The sequence below is a fragment of the Desmodus rotundus genome, chromosome 5, assembly GCF_022682495.2.
Source record: "Desmodus rotundus isolate HL8 chromosome 5, HLdesRot8A.1, whole genome shotgun sequence".
Classification (NCBI taxonomy): domain Eukaryota; kingdom Metazoa; phylum Chordata; class Mammalia; order Chiroptera; family Phyllostomidae; genus Desmodus; species Desmodus rotundus.
The window spans coordinates 49,048,423-49,065,431 of NC_071391.1; the positions used below are offsets into that span (position 1 = coordinate 49,048,423).

At 37.7% G+C, this 17,009-nt stretch overlaps 2 protein-coding genes across 6 annotated transcripts in view; one reads left to right on the forward strand and one right to left on the reverse strand.

The window, feature by feature from the left end:
- Positions 1 to 17,009, forward strand: part of UVRAG (UV radiation resistance associated) — a 279,747-nt gene that overhangs the window by 156,320 nt on the left and 106,418 nt on the right. For all 5 annotated transcript variants that reach the window (XM_045181850.3, XM_053924302.2, XM_024572534.3 and 2 more), the window contains one exon: positions 2,087 to 2,252. In XM_045181850.3, coding sequence (XP_045037785.2) covers positions 2,087 to 2,252 — 166 coding nt within the window. The remainder of the gene's footprint in view (positions 1 to 2,086; positions 2,253 to 17,009) is intronic.
- LOC123477904 (large ribosomal subunit protein eL27-like) lies at positions 7,071 to 11,681 on the reverse strand. Its single transcript, XM_053924303.2, has one exon. The coding sequence runs from the start codon at positions 10,765 to 10,767 to the stop codon at positions 10,357 to 10,359; it is 411 nt and encodes a 136-aa protein (XP_053780278.1). The 5' UTR covers positions 10,768 to 11,681; the 3' UTR covers positions 7,071 to 10,356.

Consider the following 17,009-nt stretch of genomic DNA (forward strand, 5'->3'; position numbering starts at 1 on the left):
TTGTGGGCCAGGGTGTAGACAAAATTCTACTTCCTATTCCGTCATTCGTGGTTTTTACTTATATGGCTTTGACCAAGTCACTTTTATTACTTGGTCTCATTTTCTTTTTATTTTGGTCTCTAAATGGATAACATTAGTCTCTGTGATTTTTAAGGCTTCTCTTACTTCTAATATTATATGATGATTAATCTGTAATGTGATGAATTTACAGCGTAATGTAATTTTAGTCTCTAAGGTGGTGTGATAAACAGATTTCAATAGAAATAAAGTGTTTTAGTATTGAAAGCACTTGGGTGGGACCGGAGCAAGAGGACGAGGTCTCTAAAAATAGGATTCAAAGATAGTTGGATTCTAGTCGGGGCATGACTCAGTACTGTCGTTTGAAATGAGTGCTGTTTGATTGTTTTCATCAGTTTGATTTGAGAGAACATCAGACATTAGCTGAGAAGCTCGTTCTCTGCCTGGCACTGTACAAGTCACTGAGGACTCACAGACTGTGTTTCTTGCTGTTACTAGAAAAGAGTGAAGAAACTAAGGTAGCACGTGTGTGTCATACGCTTGGTATGTTCTCGGCTTGCAAAAAAAAGAAAGTTATCCAGTCCGCAGTGAAGTTCTCAGTGTGGTGGAACGCCTGAAGGACAGAGGCAGGGCCAGGCCAAGCAGTGCGCTCGCTGGGTTACTTGGACAGGTGTCTTAACTTCTTTGCATCTTAGTTTCTTTATTTGTAAAATGAATGAAATAGCATATGAAAGGTGTCCAGTTTAGTAATGAATGAAGGACTGTCGTAAATAAAGTACTATGGTCAATTCCTGGTGGAAGAAAAATAGATAATAAAAGTTACCTGTTTTTATAATATGATCAGAGAGAAATGGAGAGTCTACTATGGTAGTCACGGGTGGAGAGTTCCCCGAGAACTAGGTGGCTCTAACGGCATCCCTACAGTTGGAAGGTAAAGTTAGAGAACTAACTATAAATGTAAAAGAAGAATGTGAAAAATATTACTAGTAGTTAAAGTTTGGTACCCTTAGAAATCAGGAAATACCAGCTAAGGTCATCGCAATCATTTCCGCCTTTCTTTAGTGAGAGGTGCTCCTCATGATGTATTACATCTTCTAGTGTGTGTGCACACGTGTGTTCGTTTGTATGTGAGCTGTTTAAAGTATTTTAGGAATACTGTATACCAAGCAGTTACTTTTTCCTTCCTCCTGGGTCAAGCTTAAATTTTTTGTTATATTACTCTTAGTTTTGCGTACCTGAATGATTATTTATCACTTGGTAGTCAGTAGCAGAAATCTGGAGGGTGAGTTAAAAATGTAATTTTCCATGGCTTCTTAAAAAACAGTTGCTTACGTTTGACTGTAAGATACATGCATTTTTTTCACCAGTTGCTTCCACCTAAATTGCATAAACAGGATATATTAACAGTGCAGTTTTTTACTGTTTTGCTTTCACTGTTTAAAATGGTTTTCCTCCTTATTGTGTTTCAGACTTCACAAACTTATCTATGCAGCACTATCTTTATTGATATGAGAACATATCCCATAAAGGATTATGCTATTTTACTTTGCCTTAGAATTAATAATGTCGTACGGTAGTGTAGCAATACAACTCTATTGCTTATAAATTGTTAATGAATAAATGTACAGTGCTTATATAGTGTGTTATGTTTAAACCTCTGTAACTAATTTTCACATTATGTCATAGACTCAAGTATTATTTCTGCCTTTAAAAACACTGGGAAAGAAAGTAATGGATATTTGAGTGTACTAAGAATTCTTTCATTAGATATATATAAAATGTTAATCTCACCACATTAGTTACTGGGAAATAGTTTTAAATATAGTAAATGAAATTTTAAGTCTTATTAATGTGTTTAGATTTATATAAAATTCATATAATTGAAGTAAGTTTATAATATAAATATATAATTGAGTTTAAAATTATAAATGTAAACTATGTAATTTAGATAAGATTAATATTTTATTTACCAGTTATTTCTTAATAAAATCTCCTTTGAAATTGACTTATTATGATCTCATTACATTTGTAATGTAAATAGTTGCTTTCTTCTGCTTTTAATTTACAGCCAAAGATGATGGAAGCATCGCCGTCGCCCTTGGTTACACCGCACATTTGGTCTCCATGATTTCCTTTTTCCTGCAAGTGCCCCTCAGATACCCTGTCATTCATAAGGGGTCCAGGTCAACAATCAAAGACAATATCAATGACAAGCTGACAGAAAAGGAGAGAGAGTGAGTATCTTTTTAAAATAATACTTTTAGCGTCAAGCTACTATGAAACATGGAATAGATTAAAAATATAAAATGTGACCTAGAGTGTGGCAATTTTTATATATTCTTTGTAAAGCTCTGTTTCTTTTAAATAGAATGTAGTCATTTGTTTAGATGATAATGGAGCAACTCCTATACTCATTAAAATTGCTAATGATAGCAAAATTGACTCATTTAAGTTTAATTTGTTTTTGTGAGGACAAGTATAATAACTCTGTAGATATTCATGTAGTACCTGTTTCCCGTTAGTCATCAAATGAAAGAAGTAGATTTGTCAGAAAGACAACCAGGAGAAGGACAAGAGACTTAACAAGAGATTGTACATATCCGAATAATGGGTTAGTGAACCGGAAGGCAGGTCAGTAGACTATATCCCGACCAAAGCATAAGAAAGCAAAAGAGATGAACTGTATAGAAAAGTGCCAGATGCATAAGACACAACCCAAAGGACTAACACACAAGACAAATAATTAGTCACAGAGAAGGAGAAGAGAGCACGTAGGGTAAACACAATATTTTAAGAGTTAATGACAGAATTTTTTAACTTGATTAAAAACATCAAACTACAGATTCAAGGAGTATTAAATACAACAGAAAATGAGTATGAAGCCAAAATACTAAGGGAAATTATTGTGAAATAGCTGCAAACCAAATACAAAGTGAGAATATTTAAAGTACCTAGAGAAAAAAGACAGATTAAGCATCTAAAGAGCAATAATAAGACTAAAAGCTAATTTCTCAGTAGCAACACTGGGAGCCAGAAGGTGATGCGTGACATTTTAAAAGTACTATAAAACAAAATTGCCAACTTAGTATTTGATATTCACTGAAAAGATCCTGCAAAATAAAGGCAAAATAAAAGCATTTCAAACTGTCAGAACTGAGAAGAATGCACGCCAGCAGACCAATACTAAGGGGAATCTAAAGGCAGAATAAAATAATCTTGCACAGATATTTGAAATGCAAGAAGGAACAGAGTATATCTAAATTAATTTTGACTAAAAACGAATAGTAATTAATGTCTTATTAAATATAACATACATACATAAAATATATTCAGAATTTGATGCATAACTAACAGAAAAGTTGGGAAGTGGAAATGGAGTTAAAGATTATATCATTATCTGAAAAGTGGTAAATCCTAATTTATATTAGACTCTAATAAATCAGGGATACATGTTATAATCTCATAACTACTAAAAGTTATTTTGTTCAAGCAAAACTATGTTAATAGAGGAGATATATGGAAAAGTATTTAAATACTTGATTAATCCAAAAGAAGCCAAGAAAAGAAAGGAAAATGAACATTAATTCCAAACCAAAACAAATAACAAATTTGTAGATATGAACCCAAACTTATCCTATAATTACATTAAGTGTAAATGTTATTAATAAAGATTGTCAGGCTGAATAGAAAACTAAATTGATTCTGCTTTCAAGAGATACCCCAAATATAAGGACACAGCAATACTGAAAATAAAAGAGTGAATAAAGACATATTATACAAATATTACCCAAATGAGAGCTAGTAGAACTATGCTATATCAGATAAAGGGAAACTTAAGGCAATTTAAATAAAATGGGACATTTTATGATAATACAGTCAATTCTAAATACATATATACCTAAAACCATAATTTCAAATGTATAGACCAAAGTTAACAGAAATACAAGGAAATCCATAGTTATAGCAGAGGACTTTAAATTTTCTTTCATTAACTACTAGAATAAATAGACAAACAAAAAATAAAACCCCAGAATCTAAAAGACCTGAGCAGTACAATTAATAAACTTGATCTAAGTTATACATAAAGAATATTGCACCAAAGTTACAGGATATACATTCTTTTCAGGTACACATGGAACATTTGCTAAGATAGATTATGCTGGCCCTGAACAAATTTCAAAGAGATTAAAATAATTCACTATATGTTTACTGACCACAGTGGAATTTACCAAAAATCAATGATAAAATCCCCAAATGTGTGGATAGTAAACTGTATCAAAGGAGAAATTGTAAAGGAAGTTTGAAATTATTTTGAACTAAACGATAACAAGAATATAGCATATGAAACATTGTAAAGTGCAGCTAAATCTGTGCTCAGGGGGTCGTTTATACCCTCAAATGCATATATTAGAAAAAAAAGATTTAAGAATTAATCATCTAAGTCTCCTTCTGAAACAGTTAGAAAAAGAAAAGTTAGTTAAGCTCTAGGAAAGTAGAATGAAGGAAACCATAAAAGCAGAAATTAAATGCATAGCTGTATGTTGGAAAAAATAATACAGGCAAAAGTTCTATTCTGAAATAACTGGAACTTGATAAGCCCTTAGAAAAACTATTTAGAAAGAGAAGAGACAGGGAAAATAACTAATGTAAGTGAAGAAAAAAAGATGATATTACAGACATACAGACATTAAAAGATAAGGTCTTATGATCAACTTTATATAAATAAGTTTGAAATTCAAATGAAATGGATAAATTTCTAGAAAAACACAACTTCCCCAAACTTTAGTGTGAATGATCGGAGTCCGGAAAGCCTTACACTTGGCTAAAGGGAAGTGAGATAGAATATTCAAGGTAAGTTATTCTCAGCCCTGGCTGCACATCAGTGTCATCTGGGGAGTTTTGAAAATGAGCTCCTAACCGCCAGATTCTTGGCCTCTCCCCCAGACATTCTAATTTGGTTGACGGGGCCCAGGTATGAGTTAACTTTTTATTCATTTATTTATTTAGGTTCCCTTCTTTTTAAAAAAAAAAATTTATTTTTTTAATTTTTATTGTTATTCAATTACAGTTGTATGCTTTTTCTCCCCATCCCTCCACCCCACCCCAGCTGAACCCACCTCCCTCCCCGACCTCCATTCCCCCCCTTGATTTTGTCCATGTGTCCTTTATAGTAGTTCCTATAACCCTCTCCCCACTTCCCCCTGACTACTGTTAGATTGTTCTTAACTTCAATGTCTCTGAAAAAGCAAACAAAATATAACCAGAGTTAACTTTTTTAAAGTTCCTGGATGTGATTCTCATGTGCAGTAGGGCTGAGATCCACTGTTGCAGAGTAAGAGATCGTTGTGTTCGTGGACCTGAAGAAATGGATGTCCCCAGTATATTTAAGAAACTGCAAGAGGAAAGGCAGAGGAGGCAGGCCAGTGGGGTAATTTAGTACCATCTGTGGTGAGACAATGACTCGGCGCAGCAGTGGGAGGTGGGGAAGCACCTTATGGTATAAACCAGTGCCTTTTTAAAGATACTGACTTATCAGTTTAGGGCCCAAGTATTCCTTTTAATTTTAAAAACATTTACAGAGAGCCTGAAATGTATATGTTTGACAGAAGGAGACATGGGTATTTTTTTTCTCTTTTTAAAAAATTGAGGTTAAATTCACATAGAATTGATTTTTTTAGTGTACAGTTCAGTGGCACTTAGTATATTCACAGTGGTATGCAACCACCAACTCTCTCTAGCTCCAAAGTACTTCATCAACCCCAAAGAAAGCCCCGCTCCCGTTAAACAGCCACCGCCGGCGCCCTCGCCCAGCACCTCGTGTCCTGGGCCCTGACAACTGGGGGCTGCTTTCCGTCACTGCGGATTTACCGGTTGTGTGTGTTTCATATAAATGCAGTCATACAGTGTGTGACCTTTGGGTTAAGGATTCTTTCACCTAATCTAATATTTTCAAGGTGTTTCCACATCATAGCATAATTAGTACTTTATTAAATGTTATGGCTGAATAATACTCCATTGAATGTACATACCACATTTTGTTTAAACACTCATCTGTTGAGTGGACAAACACGGGGGTTATGTCCACCTTTTGGCTAGTGAATAGCGCTGCTGTAAACATTCGGTTAGAAGTATTTGTTTGAATATCCATTTTCAGTTGTTTTGTGCGTATACCTTACAGTGGAATTGCTGGGTCCTAGGTGATTCTTTGTTTAACTTTTTGAGGAACCACAAACTTTTCCACAGCAGCCACACCAGTTTATATTCCCTGGTGTGAAGTGGTATGTCATTGTGATTTTGATTTGTATTTCCTTAATGACTAATGAATGTTGAGCGCTTTTTCATGCTCTTGCTGGCCATTTATACATCTTCTTTGAAGAAATGTCAGTCTAAGTCCTTTGCCCATTTTTTAATTGGGTTCTTCATCTTTTTTGTTGTTGAGTTGTAAGCCTTCTTTATATGTATTCTGGATACTGGACCCTTATCAGATACATCATTTGCAAATGTTTTCTCCCATTCTCTGGTTTGTTACAGTGTAAGGCCTAAAATTAAGGTCAACATTATTTGCTGCCTTGATTATCTGGTGAAACCACGAGGGCCTTGAGTAATCCCACCCCACTCTGCTCCTGTGGACAAGTTCCCTTGTTGAACCAACCTTCCTTATCCACCAATAAGCAGGTGTAGTTCCTGCTGATTCCCGAGTAGTGGATTTCAGTTCCTTGCCATCTAGGAAATTATGGAAACAAACCAATCACATTCTCCCACGGGAACCAACCATCACTACATCCTTTTGGTACTACAAAACCTGCTTCTCACAGCCCCTGGTTGTTCAATAATGTTGACTTTAAATAAATAGGCAGATACTTATCCAGCTAAGTGGGGTTATTGGAGTACAACAAAGAACTACAATTTAGGACACATAGTCTTAACGGTGAACCACGTGCAAGTGCAGAGCAGCATAGGAGAGGAACTCAGTTTAATGGGCCTGGGAGGGGCTGTTGTAAATGCAGAGTCCATTGGAAGAAATTGGAAGGTTGAAGTATAGTGATTTTCTTCATTGGCTCAGTTATGGCAGTTTTCCCCTGGGTGAGCTGTTGCTGGAAAGGAGGACTCTTCCTCCTGCTGAGGTGGTCATGTAGTATCACCTCCTGTTGGAGATGCAAGGAACTTCTGTTCCTGGTGGGGCAGCAGTGTGTGTTGAATGATACATATGAAAGTTCTCTCTTGTAGCCTTCCAACTCCATTTTAAATGAGACTTCTGTTTATTTCCACATTTTGTTCCCATTTGTAACCCCCATGGGACCCTGCAAGGCATGCAGTGTGCTCCTCCCCGGGGCTGTGAGTGTATGTGTCTGATGAAGTGCTCTCAATTCCGTCTGTCCCGTGTCGGACACCCAGTGTTCAACCATCCCCATAACCCTGGCGCAGTAATCCCTCTCTTGTCACTGAGGTAGATAAGAAGCAATTGAAAGAGTTGTCTCTTTGTAGTGTCCTTCCATGCACAGAAGTGTTAAGTTTTAACTAGGTGTATTTTGTCTGTCCTTTTTGTTTGAAGTGCATTTGGTTTCATATTTAAATCCAGTGTCAAATCCAAGGTCATGAAAGAGTTATCCCTTTGTTTTCTTGTAATAGCTTTACCTTTTTGTATTTTATATTTAGATCTGTGACCCATTTTGAGTTACTGTATGTGGTATGAGGTAGGGGTCCAACTTCGTTCGTTTGTAGGTAGGTATCCAGCTGCCTCTGCAGCATTTGTTGGAGAGACTGTTTTCCCCCGTTAAATACCCTTGGCACATTTGTTGAAAATCAGTTAGCCGTAGCTTATGTCTGGTCTCTCATTTCTGGTCCATCGGTGTGTCTGTCTGTCCTTACACCAGTACCACAGTAAGTTTTACAATTGACAAGTGTGAATCTTCCAACTTTTTTGTTTTCCAGTGCCATTGTGGCTGTTCAGGGCTCTTGGAATTCCATGTGAATTTTAGGGTCATCTTTTCTGTTTCTAAAAAGAAGGCCTTTTAATGAGCCATTGCATTTAGTCTGCTAGTGTTTCATCGAAGATTTTTGCATCTATATTTATAAGGAATCTTGGTCTATAGTTTTCTTGCCATCTCTCTCTCTGGCTTTCGTATCAAGGTAATAGAGCCCTCATGGAGCAACTTAGGAAGTGTACTCTCCTTTTCTGATTTTTGGAAGAGTTGGAGGATTGCCGTTACTTGTTCTTTTAAGTGTGTGTTAGAGTTTACCCGCAGAGCCATGTGGGACTGGACTTTTCTTGGTTGGGAGGTTTTTGATTACTGATTCAATTCCTTTGCTTATTATAGGTCTCTTCGTATTTTTATATATCCTCGAGTCAATGTAGATGTTTTGTGTGAACATGTCTATTCCGCCTAGGTTATCTAATTTATTAGTACAATTGTACACAGAATTTTTTTTAACAGTTCTTTTCAATTCTGTCAGGTCTTTAATGTCTCTAATTTCATTTCTGATTTTAGTTATTTATGCCCCTCCCTTTTTTAACCCAGCCAAAAATTTGTTAATCAGGATGATCTTTTTTTAAAAATTGACTCTTGGTTTCATTGATTCTGTTGTTTTTCTGTTCTCTGTTTTATGTGTCTCCACTCGAATCTTCATTATTTCCTTTATTCTGCTAGCATTGCCTTTTGTTTTCTCTTTCTTTAGATGTAAAGTGATGTTATTTATAAATGTTGCTTAATGTCAATATTTGTACTTAGAAGTTGTCACATCTCATAAATTTCGGTATGTTGTGTTTTTATTTTCACTCATCTCAAAATATTTTCTAATGTTTCTTGTGATTTTTTTTTCATTGACTCATTGGTTACTTAAGAGAGTTTAATTTTCACATGTTTGTGAGTTTTCTAGTTTTTGTGTCATCGAGTCCTAGTTTAATTCTATTGTGATGGAGAAGATAGTTTGTATTATTTCAATATTTTTAAATTTATTAAGACTTGTTTTGTGATCTCTCCTAAAGAAAGTTACATGTGCATTTGAGGAGCACGTATGTTCCCTTGTTGTTAGATGCAGTGTCTGTATGTAAGCATTAGGTCCAGGTGGTTTACACCCCAGGGTGTCTAACCACTTGGCATCTCTGGGCCACACTGGAAGAAGAAGGGTTGTCTTGCGTCACACAGTAAATACATTGTGACATGTAATCACAAAAGCAATCTCATAATGCTTTAAGTAAATGTACGATTTTGTGTTGGGCTGCATGCATAGCCGTCCTGGGCCACACGCGGCCCATGGGCTGTGGATTGGACACCCCTGGGTGTTGTCAAGTCCTCTATATCCTTATTAATCTTCTGTCTATCCATTATTGAGGTGGGATATTAAACTCTCCAACTATTATTGTAGGACTATTTCCTTCTTCATTTCTATCAATTTTTGCTTCATATATTTTAGGGCTTTGTCATTTGGTGCGTATGTTTTTAGTTGTTATTTCTTATTGATGAATTCACCCTTTTTGCCTCTCGCAACAATTTTTGATAGAGTAAAGCCACCCAAGCCCTGTTTTGGTTACTGTTTGCATGGGATATACAGTATTTTCCAGCTTTTCACTTTGAACCTATTTGTGTGTGTGCCTTTGGATCTAAAATGAGTCTGTTCTAGGCAGCATGTAGTTGGATCATGTTGTGGTTTTATTTTTTTATTTTTTTTTATCCTCACCTGAGGACATTTTTTCATTGCTTTGAGAGAGAGAGACAGAGACGGAGACAGAGAGAAGTATCCATTGGTTGCCTTCTCTCCTGTGTCCTGACTGGGGATCGAACCAACAATCTGGGTATGTGCCCTGACCAGGAATTGAACTCACAATCTTTTGGTCTACAGGAACCACACTGGCCAGAGATCATTGCTCTTTTAGTCATTCAGCCAGTCTCTATGCCTTTTGATGGGAGAGTTTAGTCTACCCTGTTTTGCTGTGTATGATGTGCTCCCGTGTATAACGTGCACCCACATTTTCAGTACTAACTCCCATGTATAATATGAATCAGCACTACCCATGTATAACGCACATCCTTATTTTTCCCTCAAAAGTTTGGGCAAAACAGTACACATTACACACGGCAAAATGCGGTGTTTATACTTACTGTAATTATTGGTGTGAAAGGACTCATCAGTTTGCTATTTGTTTCTCATATTTATTATACCTTTTTTGTATGAGACAATGTTTTCTGCTCTGCTTATTCATTTCCTCCTTTACTGACTTTTTTTCTTAATTGATTTCTTTGTAGTGTACCATTTTGATTACCATATCATATCCTTTTCAGTATATTTTTAAAATTTTAAAAAATTTTTTGGATTTTTAATGACTGAAACAAAAAAGATCTAAAACCGCAGCTTCTGGATGAACCATTTGTTCTTGCCAGTCTTGTACCTGTCTTCGAACTTGACCTTGGCCTCCCGTCGGGCCTTGTGTTTCAGAGCAGGGTCTCTGAAGATGTCCTTGTTGACAACAGTTTTGTCCAAGGGGATGTCCACAGAGTATCTTGTGGGCATGAGGTGATTGTAGTTATAAACTCTCACAAAAGACTTGATCTTAGACCTCCTGGCAATTTTATTCTTGCCCACGGTGGCTGTCACTTTGCCTGGATAGCGGTCAGTGCCAGCCACCAGAGCATGGCTGTAGGGGCGGTCTGACGTGCCATCGTCAATGTTCTTCACGATGACCGCTTTGTGTCCAGAGTAGCATCCAGCCAGGCCAAGCACCACCTTCTCAGGTTTCATAAACGTGCGCATTTGGACAGCAGCCACTGGGGCCTAGAGCAGAAAGGCCCTTTTCAGGATATTTTAAGATATTTTCTTATTGGTTACTCTGGAAATTATAATTAACATTCTATATTTATAACAGTCTAGTTTGAATTGATACCAACTTTGCTCCAATAGCATATACAGACTGCTCCTCTATGCCTGTCCTCCCATCTTTATGTTGCTGTTATTGTGACAAATTATATCTTTATACATTTTGGGCCCATAGTACTCTGTTTCTTTTATTGGAGATCTTTGTTTCTTTATACACTTTTGTGTAACTGTCATTTTTTCTTTTCATTTCATTTGGACCTTAAGGCCTTAGCCTCCGTGCTTGCTTGCAGCTAGACCAGCTGTCAGTCAGCGGTGAAAGCCTAGGGTCTTCTCAGGTCCTTTCTGAGCGGGCATCATGTTCTGCGCGTATGAGTGACTTCTGTGTTCCTCAGTACATATGGGCACTAATTTCTCAAAGAAACTCTCCCCAGCTTTTCCTCCCAGCCTGTTGTATTTCTCCACCTTAGTCTTCTGCACAACGAGGCTGTTGGTTGGCTGTTTGCCGTGCATCTTGAACAGTGCTCTGCTTTCGCCTCCGAGCAGTTCTGACCCGGCAAAATAAAGGCCGCCACCACCCGCTGGTTCTCCAGATAGCCAGCCCCCGACAAGTCAGAACAGACAAACACGATTTTTTTTTAATAAGAAAGAACAGGGATCAGGGCCCCATGTAGGCTGCTGTCTTCAAGACTACTGCAGACTGAAGAGGAGTTGGCAGCAAGGTAAGTAGAAGTGCTGTGAAACTTTCCTCCTGATTCTGAGTTTCCTTCTTGATTCAGTGAGTTCACCTGGTTGTTGGCAGCCTTTGACTACCTACTTTCCAGAGTTTTGGCAAAGTTGATTCTGACCGTTTTTGCTTTATTTTTTTTTACATATTATCTCTGGAAGGACAGATCCTTAGATCTACCTGTTCTCTCATTTTCACTGACATCATTCCATTTGTTTGTGTAAAGATGAAAAACTTTACTTATGAGGGGTAAAGGAAACTCTAGGTGATGTTAAATAAGAGAGCACCGTGACCACACGCATCTTTGACAAAGGGCACCTTGTGGTTGCGTGGAGAATGATCACCGCTCCCGCCTTCCTTAGCTTCCATGTTAATAGAGTTGTCTCTCCAGATTGTAAGCACATTTTGCATGATCTGACTTAAAATATTAGCTACATAGGAAAATCCTTTTGGGAGTTTGAAGGAAGGGAGTCCCTCAAAATGATTTCTTTCTTCTGCACTCTTTAATTTGTGAAGGAGCAGCTTCACCTGTGCACAACTCCAAGCAGTGTGCCCGGTGTGAGTAGTAGTGATGATTTGTTTATTGATTGATTGATTTTCCTAAGCACTCTGGGAAGGCCAGCTAGATTTAGGTGATTATGTTACCCGTTCTTCTCTGGCAGCCAGTGGAACCGCAGGAATTGCATTTTTGTGAAATAATTTTATATTCTACCTCTGTCTTCCCCCTTCTACAGAAACACATGTTGTATTTTATTGATTCTATTATACATATTTTGACATTTTAATATTGCTGCAAATGAAATGCATTTTACAGTTAATGGCATGTCGTATTATGATTGATAGCATTTGTCTTACTGGTGCATATGCTAATGATGCATTTCACAATTGACGTCTTAGATGTTATGAACTATCAGTTTTTTGGCTGGTTTTATGCACTTTAAGAAAATGCACTTCAAAGCCTTTTTGGAACAACATAGTTGTATACATAAATATATAAATAAAAATACATTTATCGATTATGCTTGGTGATTGAATCAACCTTATTCTTCGCCTGGATCACTGAAAGAGCTTAGACATGGTTTCTTTTTCTCCTGAGTGTGTTTTGATGTAAACCTTCCCAGGTTATTAGGTGGAATCAGGTCTTCATGGGAGATGGAAAATAGGAATTGAATGACTCATTGGACAAATTATACTTAGTGTAATAGACCTAGGAATCCTCAGCCTCTGCCCTCTCTGATTACCGTCCTCATCTGGCTATTGGCACATGAAATATTGGAGTTCAAAGCCCTATTTAGCTAGTTTTGCTGGGGGCTGGGGGACTCGTTCTTCCCTTTGTCTGGCCTGTGTGGAACATGGGTCTGGATCGCTGCCTCGCGTAAGCCATTTCTCGTGCACCTGCACGCTGTAAAGGGAGGCTCTGAAACCTTTGCTGCATTTCATTTGAAGGCTCAGACCACAAAACACGAAAGAATGTAACCAGAGTCCAGCTGCTAGGTTCCTTCCCCCATTATTTCTTCTCTCACTGAGGACTGAAAAGTAGGTTTTAAAGTGATATTTTAAATGAAATATATTAGTCATTGCTATTGTGCTGCTTAACTGTTTGTCAGATAATATATTCAGAATGGATTAGTAAAACACTCATTGAACTAGGATCTAGCTGGTCAGAGCATATGGCTTTTTCAAGGCCTCAAAAGATGTCTGAAATATTTTGTTTTATTCTCAGAAGGAGAAACAGGGAGTGGTATAATTGGCAGGCACCTTAGAAACTTCCTGGCCTGTCCGATACACAGCTTTTACAAATCCCTAAAAGATGGTCAGCTCTTCTTCTGTAGTGGAATATTGGAACCTAGAGAAATGTTAATGCTTTTTTTCCCATTTTCTTGGTTTTTTGTTTTGTATTTATGTTTATTCCAATGGATGATCTTCACTAAAATTCCTTTTTTACCTGATTGATTCTAATTTTTATAAGAGACAGAAAATGTAGAGTACAGAAACAAATTATGATGTGTCCAAAATCCGGTGATATTGGGTCCAGATCATAGTTGTTGCGTGTGGATGCGACGCTGATGGGAAAAGGAATGGGCCGGTTTAATGGTCTCGGCAGTCATGCGCATTTATGTATAAAGGGGCTGGCCAGGCAGCTAGGTCCCTAAGCTAGTGGCTTGAGTCTTTTATTTATTTTTTTTTTGCAGCCACCTTCGCATATCTGAATGTTATGGAGCCTTCCCTTCAGCATAGCTAGGTTGCGTTTTGCCGGGAATGAAGAGACAAAGGAATATGCCGAGTGGCAGTGAGCAGACTGATTCCCCGTCTGTGTTCCTTCAGCCTGCCTCTCTGGCCTGACAATATTGTCTTCTTGAATAAATGAATGAGGATTTTTTTCTAGTGGTATCCTCTTGAAGTAGTTAGAATACCTTGAACATTATTTGTATAAGAAGTGAATTCTCTGTAGATATAGTGACTAGCACGTGGGATTTTGTTGGCATAAGGCTTATATTGAAAACATAAATGTTTTCAGGCTGCCATAATTCTGACTCCTCATTTATGTTATTACCTGCTTAAGGCATACTTAAAACCTGCTGACAGCGTCTTATATTTAGAATTACAGATTCTTTTTCCTATAAAAAGTCTCAGCTTCTGTTTGTTAATCAAGCTGTGAGTTCAGAAATAGTTGCTATTTTCCCTAAATTAGCATCTGTTTGCTTTCATGGCGTCCAATTAAATCTGATGACTTCCTTCCAGAAGTGGGAAATTTTCACATTGTGCTTAGGCTTAGATTTTCCATTCTTCCACTGTTTATCTTGTAAATTCGAACATTTCTGACAACCTCTGGTCTTCATGTTATTATAGCTCGCTGCCCAGATGCGGGCATTGAGTGCACCAGGAACCCAGCCTCACACCTTTAGACTCAGCAGTGAATGGGATGGCTGGAGGCACTGGGTAGACCAGATGAATACTTTGGTGGTTTGTGTTTCCTTGCTGTGCAACTTAAAAGTATAATTAAACAAATATTCTTTAGGATGATTAATATTACTAAAATTAATGAAAGTATTAGTTCTTTCAGATTTTCCATTTGATTACAGAAATGTGACCTAATTGAAAAATCTATGTTCATGGGAAAACTCCCAAAAGGCTGTAGTCCAACTCCATTGTAACTACCTAAGGGTACACCGTGGGGCAGAAATAAAGATGAAAAATAATGTATGTTTGTGCAGAATTGTAGACTTGCTGTGTTTTAGAACTGGACAGGGTATTATTAGGTCATAGGATTAATATTTCATTCCACAAATGGGGGGAAGCAGGTTGAAAGGTGAAGGGAGGTTATATAACAAGCTAACTGAGCACTCCCTTTTATATGGCCCACTGGGCAGGGCAAGCCCAGAAGATGCTATGCTTTGTAAGTGTGGTACTTCTAAGCAAGCATTTAGGAGATAGAAGCAATGTGCTTATCAAAATGGGCCTGAATATGTGTCTGAAATACTCTTGTTTATGGTTTAGGGAAAGCTCCCCAGTGAAAAATGACATAATGTGTAACCCCCGGTGTTAATAAGCAGAGTCACTATGTTAAGTTCTCATTGAAAATGTTAATTACTTAACTCTCATCATCAGTTGGTTCACTTGGCGTTTTTTTTTTCTCTCTAAAAGGTACAATGCAAAATGCCTCTCTTTCCTTCTTTCTTGCCTCCATTTATTTAAAATTGGTGGAGGGTTTTTTTTTGTTTTTGAGTCATTTTTATGTTTATATTTTTATTTTTTTTATCGTTGTTCAAGTACAGTTGTCTCCATTTTCCCTCCACCACTCGCCCCCCCACCCCCACCTCTACTTGTACTCCTTCCCCCCTTTGGCTCTGTTCATGGGTCCTTTATACAGGTTCCTGACAACCCTTCCCCTTCTTGCCCTCCCCTCTGGTTATTGTCAGTGTGCTCTTTATTTCAGTGTCTTTAGGTATATTTTGCTTGCTTGTTTTGTTGATTAGATTCTACTTATAGGGGAGATCATATGGTATTTGTCTTTCACTGCCTGGTTTATTTCACTTGGTAGAGTTTGTTTTCTATTTTTAATTATTTAAGGCTTTGGAATTATGTTGGCTTTACCTCTTATTACTGAGTGACTGTGGAAATGTCCTCCCTGGGTCTTCGTTTACCTGGTAAAATACCCTTTCCACTATATCAATATGAGGATGAAATGAAGCCCAGTGCTTGGCAAATAGAAGATGCTCAATAAAATTTTGCAACTATTATGTGTACATTAAATTTTGCAACAGGATTCCTGGCAGCCATGTAATCTTCTACTATTTCTAGGTGCTTAAAGGAAAGATGGGCCTAAGGAAAACTTTAAATGCAACTCAGTGGCATAGTACTAGGTTTCCTTTTGTAGTAATGCCATGAGATACATAACCTTTCAGTCAGTGCTAATGCAGAGGACTAATGAAGTTTCCCGGAGTTCAGGGGATGAATGCTTTTGCGGGTCAGAAGGCTTATCTCTGTTGCTGCAGCTACTCTGGGTGATCACTGCCTTATACTGTCTGTATCTTAGACGTTATCACGTAGTGAATGCTGAAGCCTTTATTCTTAAAAGGAATGTAGAGTATGTTCCACCTAAATACTGTATTTTTCGGACTATAAGACACACCCCCCAATTTGGGAGGAAAATGGGGGTGCATCTTATAATACGAAGGTAGCTTACCTAGCTCGCTGGGCAGGGGGGCCGGGGGCGGGGAGGGCAGCAGTGGAGCGGGGTTTTTTTCTCCTATTTTCCTCTAAAACCTAGGTGCCTCTTATGGTCCGGTGTGTCTTACAGTCCAAAAAATACGGTAGTTCCCAGCTTGGCCTGCTACTTACTTTTTTTGTCTTATCCTAGTTTTCTCTCAGTTCATAACCTAAGCTCAGTCAAACTTTTTTTTTTCCCAAACACATCACATCATTTCCCACTTTGATGATACTCTTTGTGCTATTCTGCTTCTCTGGAATGCCTTCCCTAGGATCAAAATATTGTTTGAACATAAAACCCTTCCCTTGTGATGTAAACTTGATTTCCCATTGTTTGGTGTACTCCTACAGCCTTCTGTAATTCTACCAACAATGCTCTCCATGTAGTATCTCAGAAATGAAGTGCATTTATACATATACTAATTTCATTTTAACAACAACCTAGTGATACAAGTGGTGTATTAAATTTCTTTGTCTTATTCTTGTCTGAAATATTTTCAGTGTAGAAACTACATCTTATTTATGCCGCTGCCTTGCAGAGAGCCTTGTATTGTGTAGATACTCAGTAAAAAATGTCTTGAATTGAATCAGAACAAACGGGATGTTCAGTTTTTGCAAATGCTATTAGGTAATCCGACACTCCGTAGCGTAGCTCATAGTTTTAACTCTAGATGCTCTGGCCAATCATTATTTCATGTAGTCTCTCAGGACCATGGCAAGCTATTAACTTCTCTGCCTGTCGTAA

Bases quoted from the DNA above. Each gene is read 5' to 3' on its own strand.
- LOC123477904 (XM_053924303.2), bottom strand. From the start codon at position 10,767: ATGCGCACGTTTATGAAACCTGAGAAGGTGGTGCTTGGCCTGGCTGGA.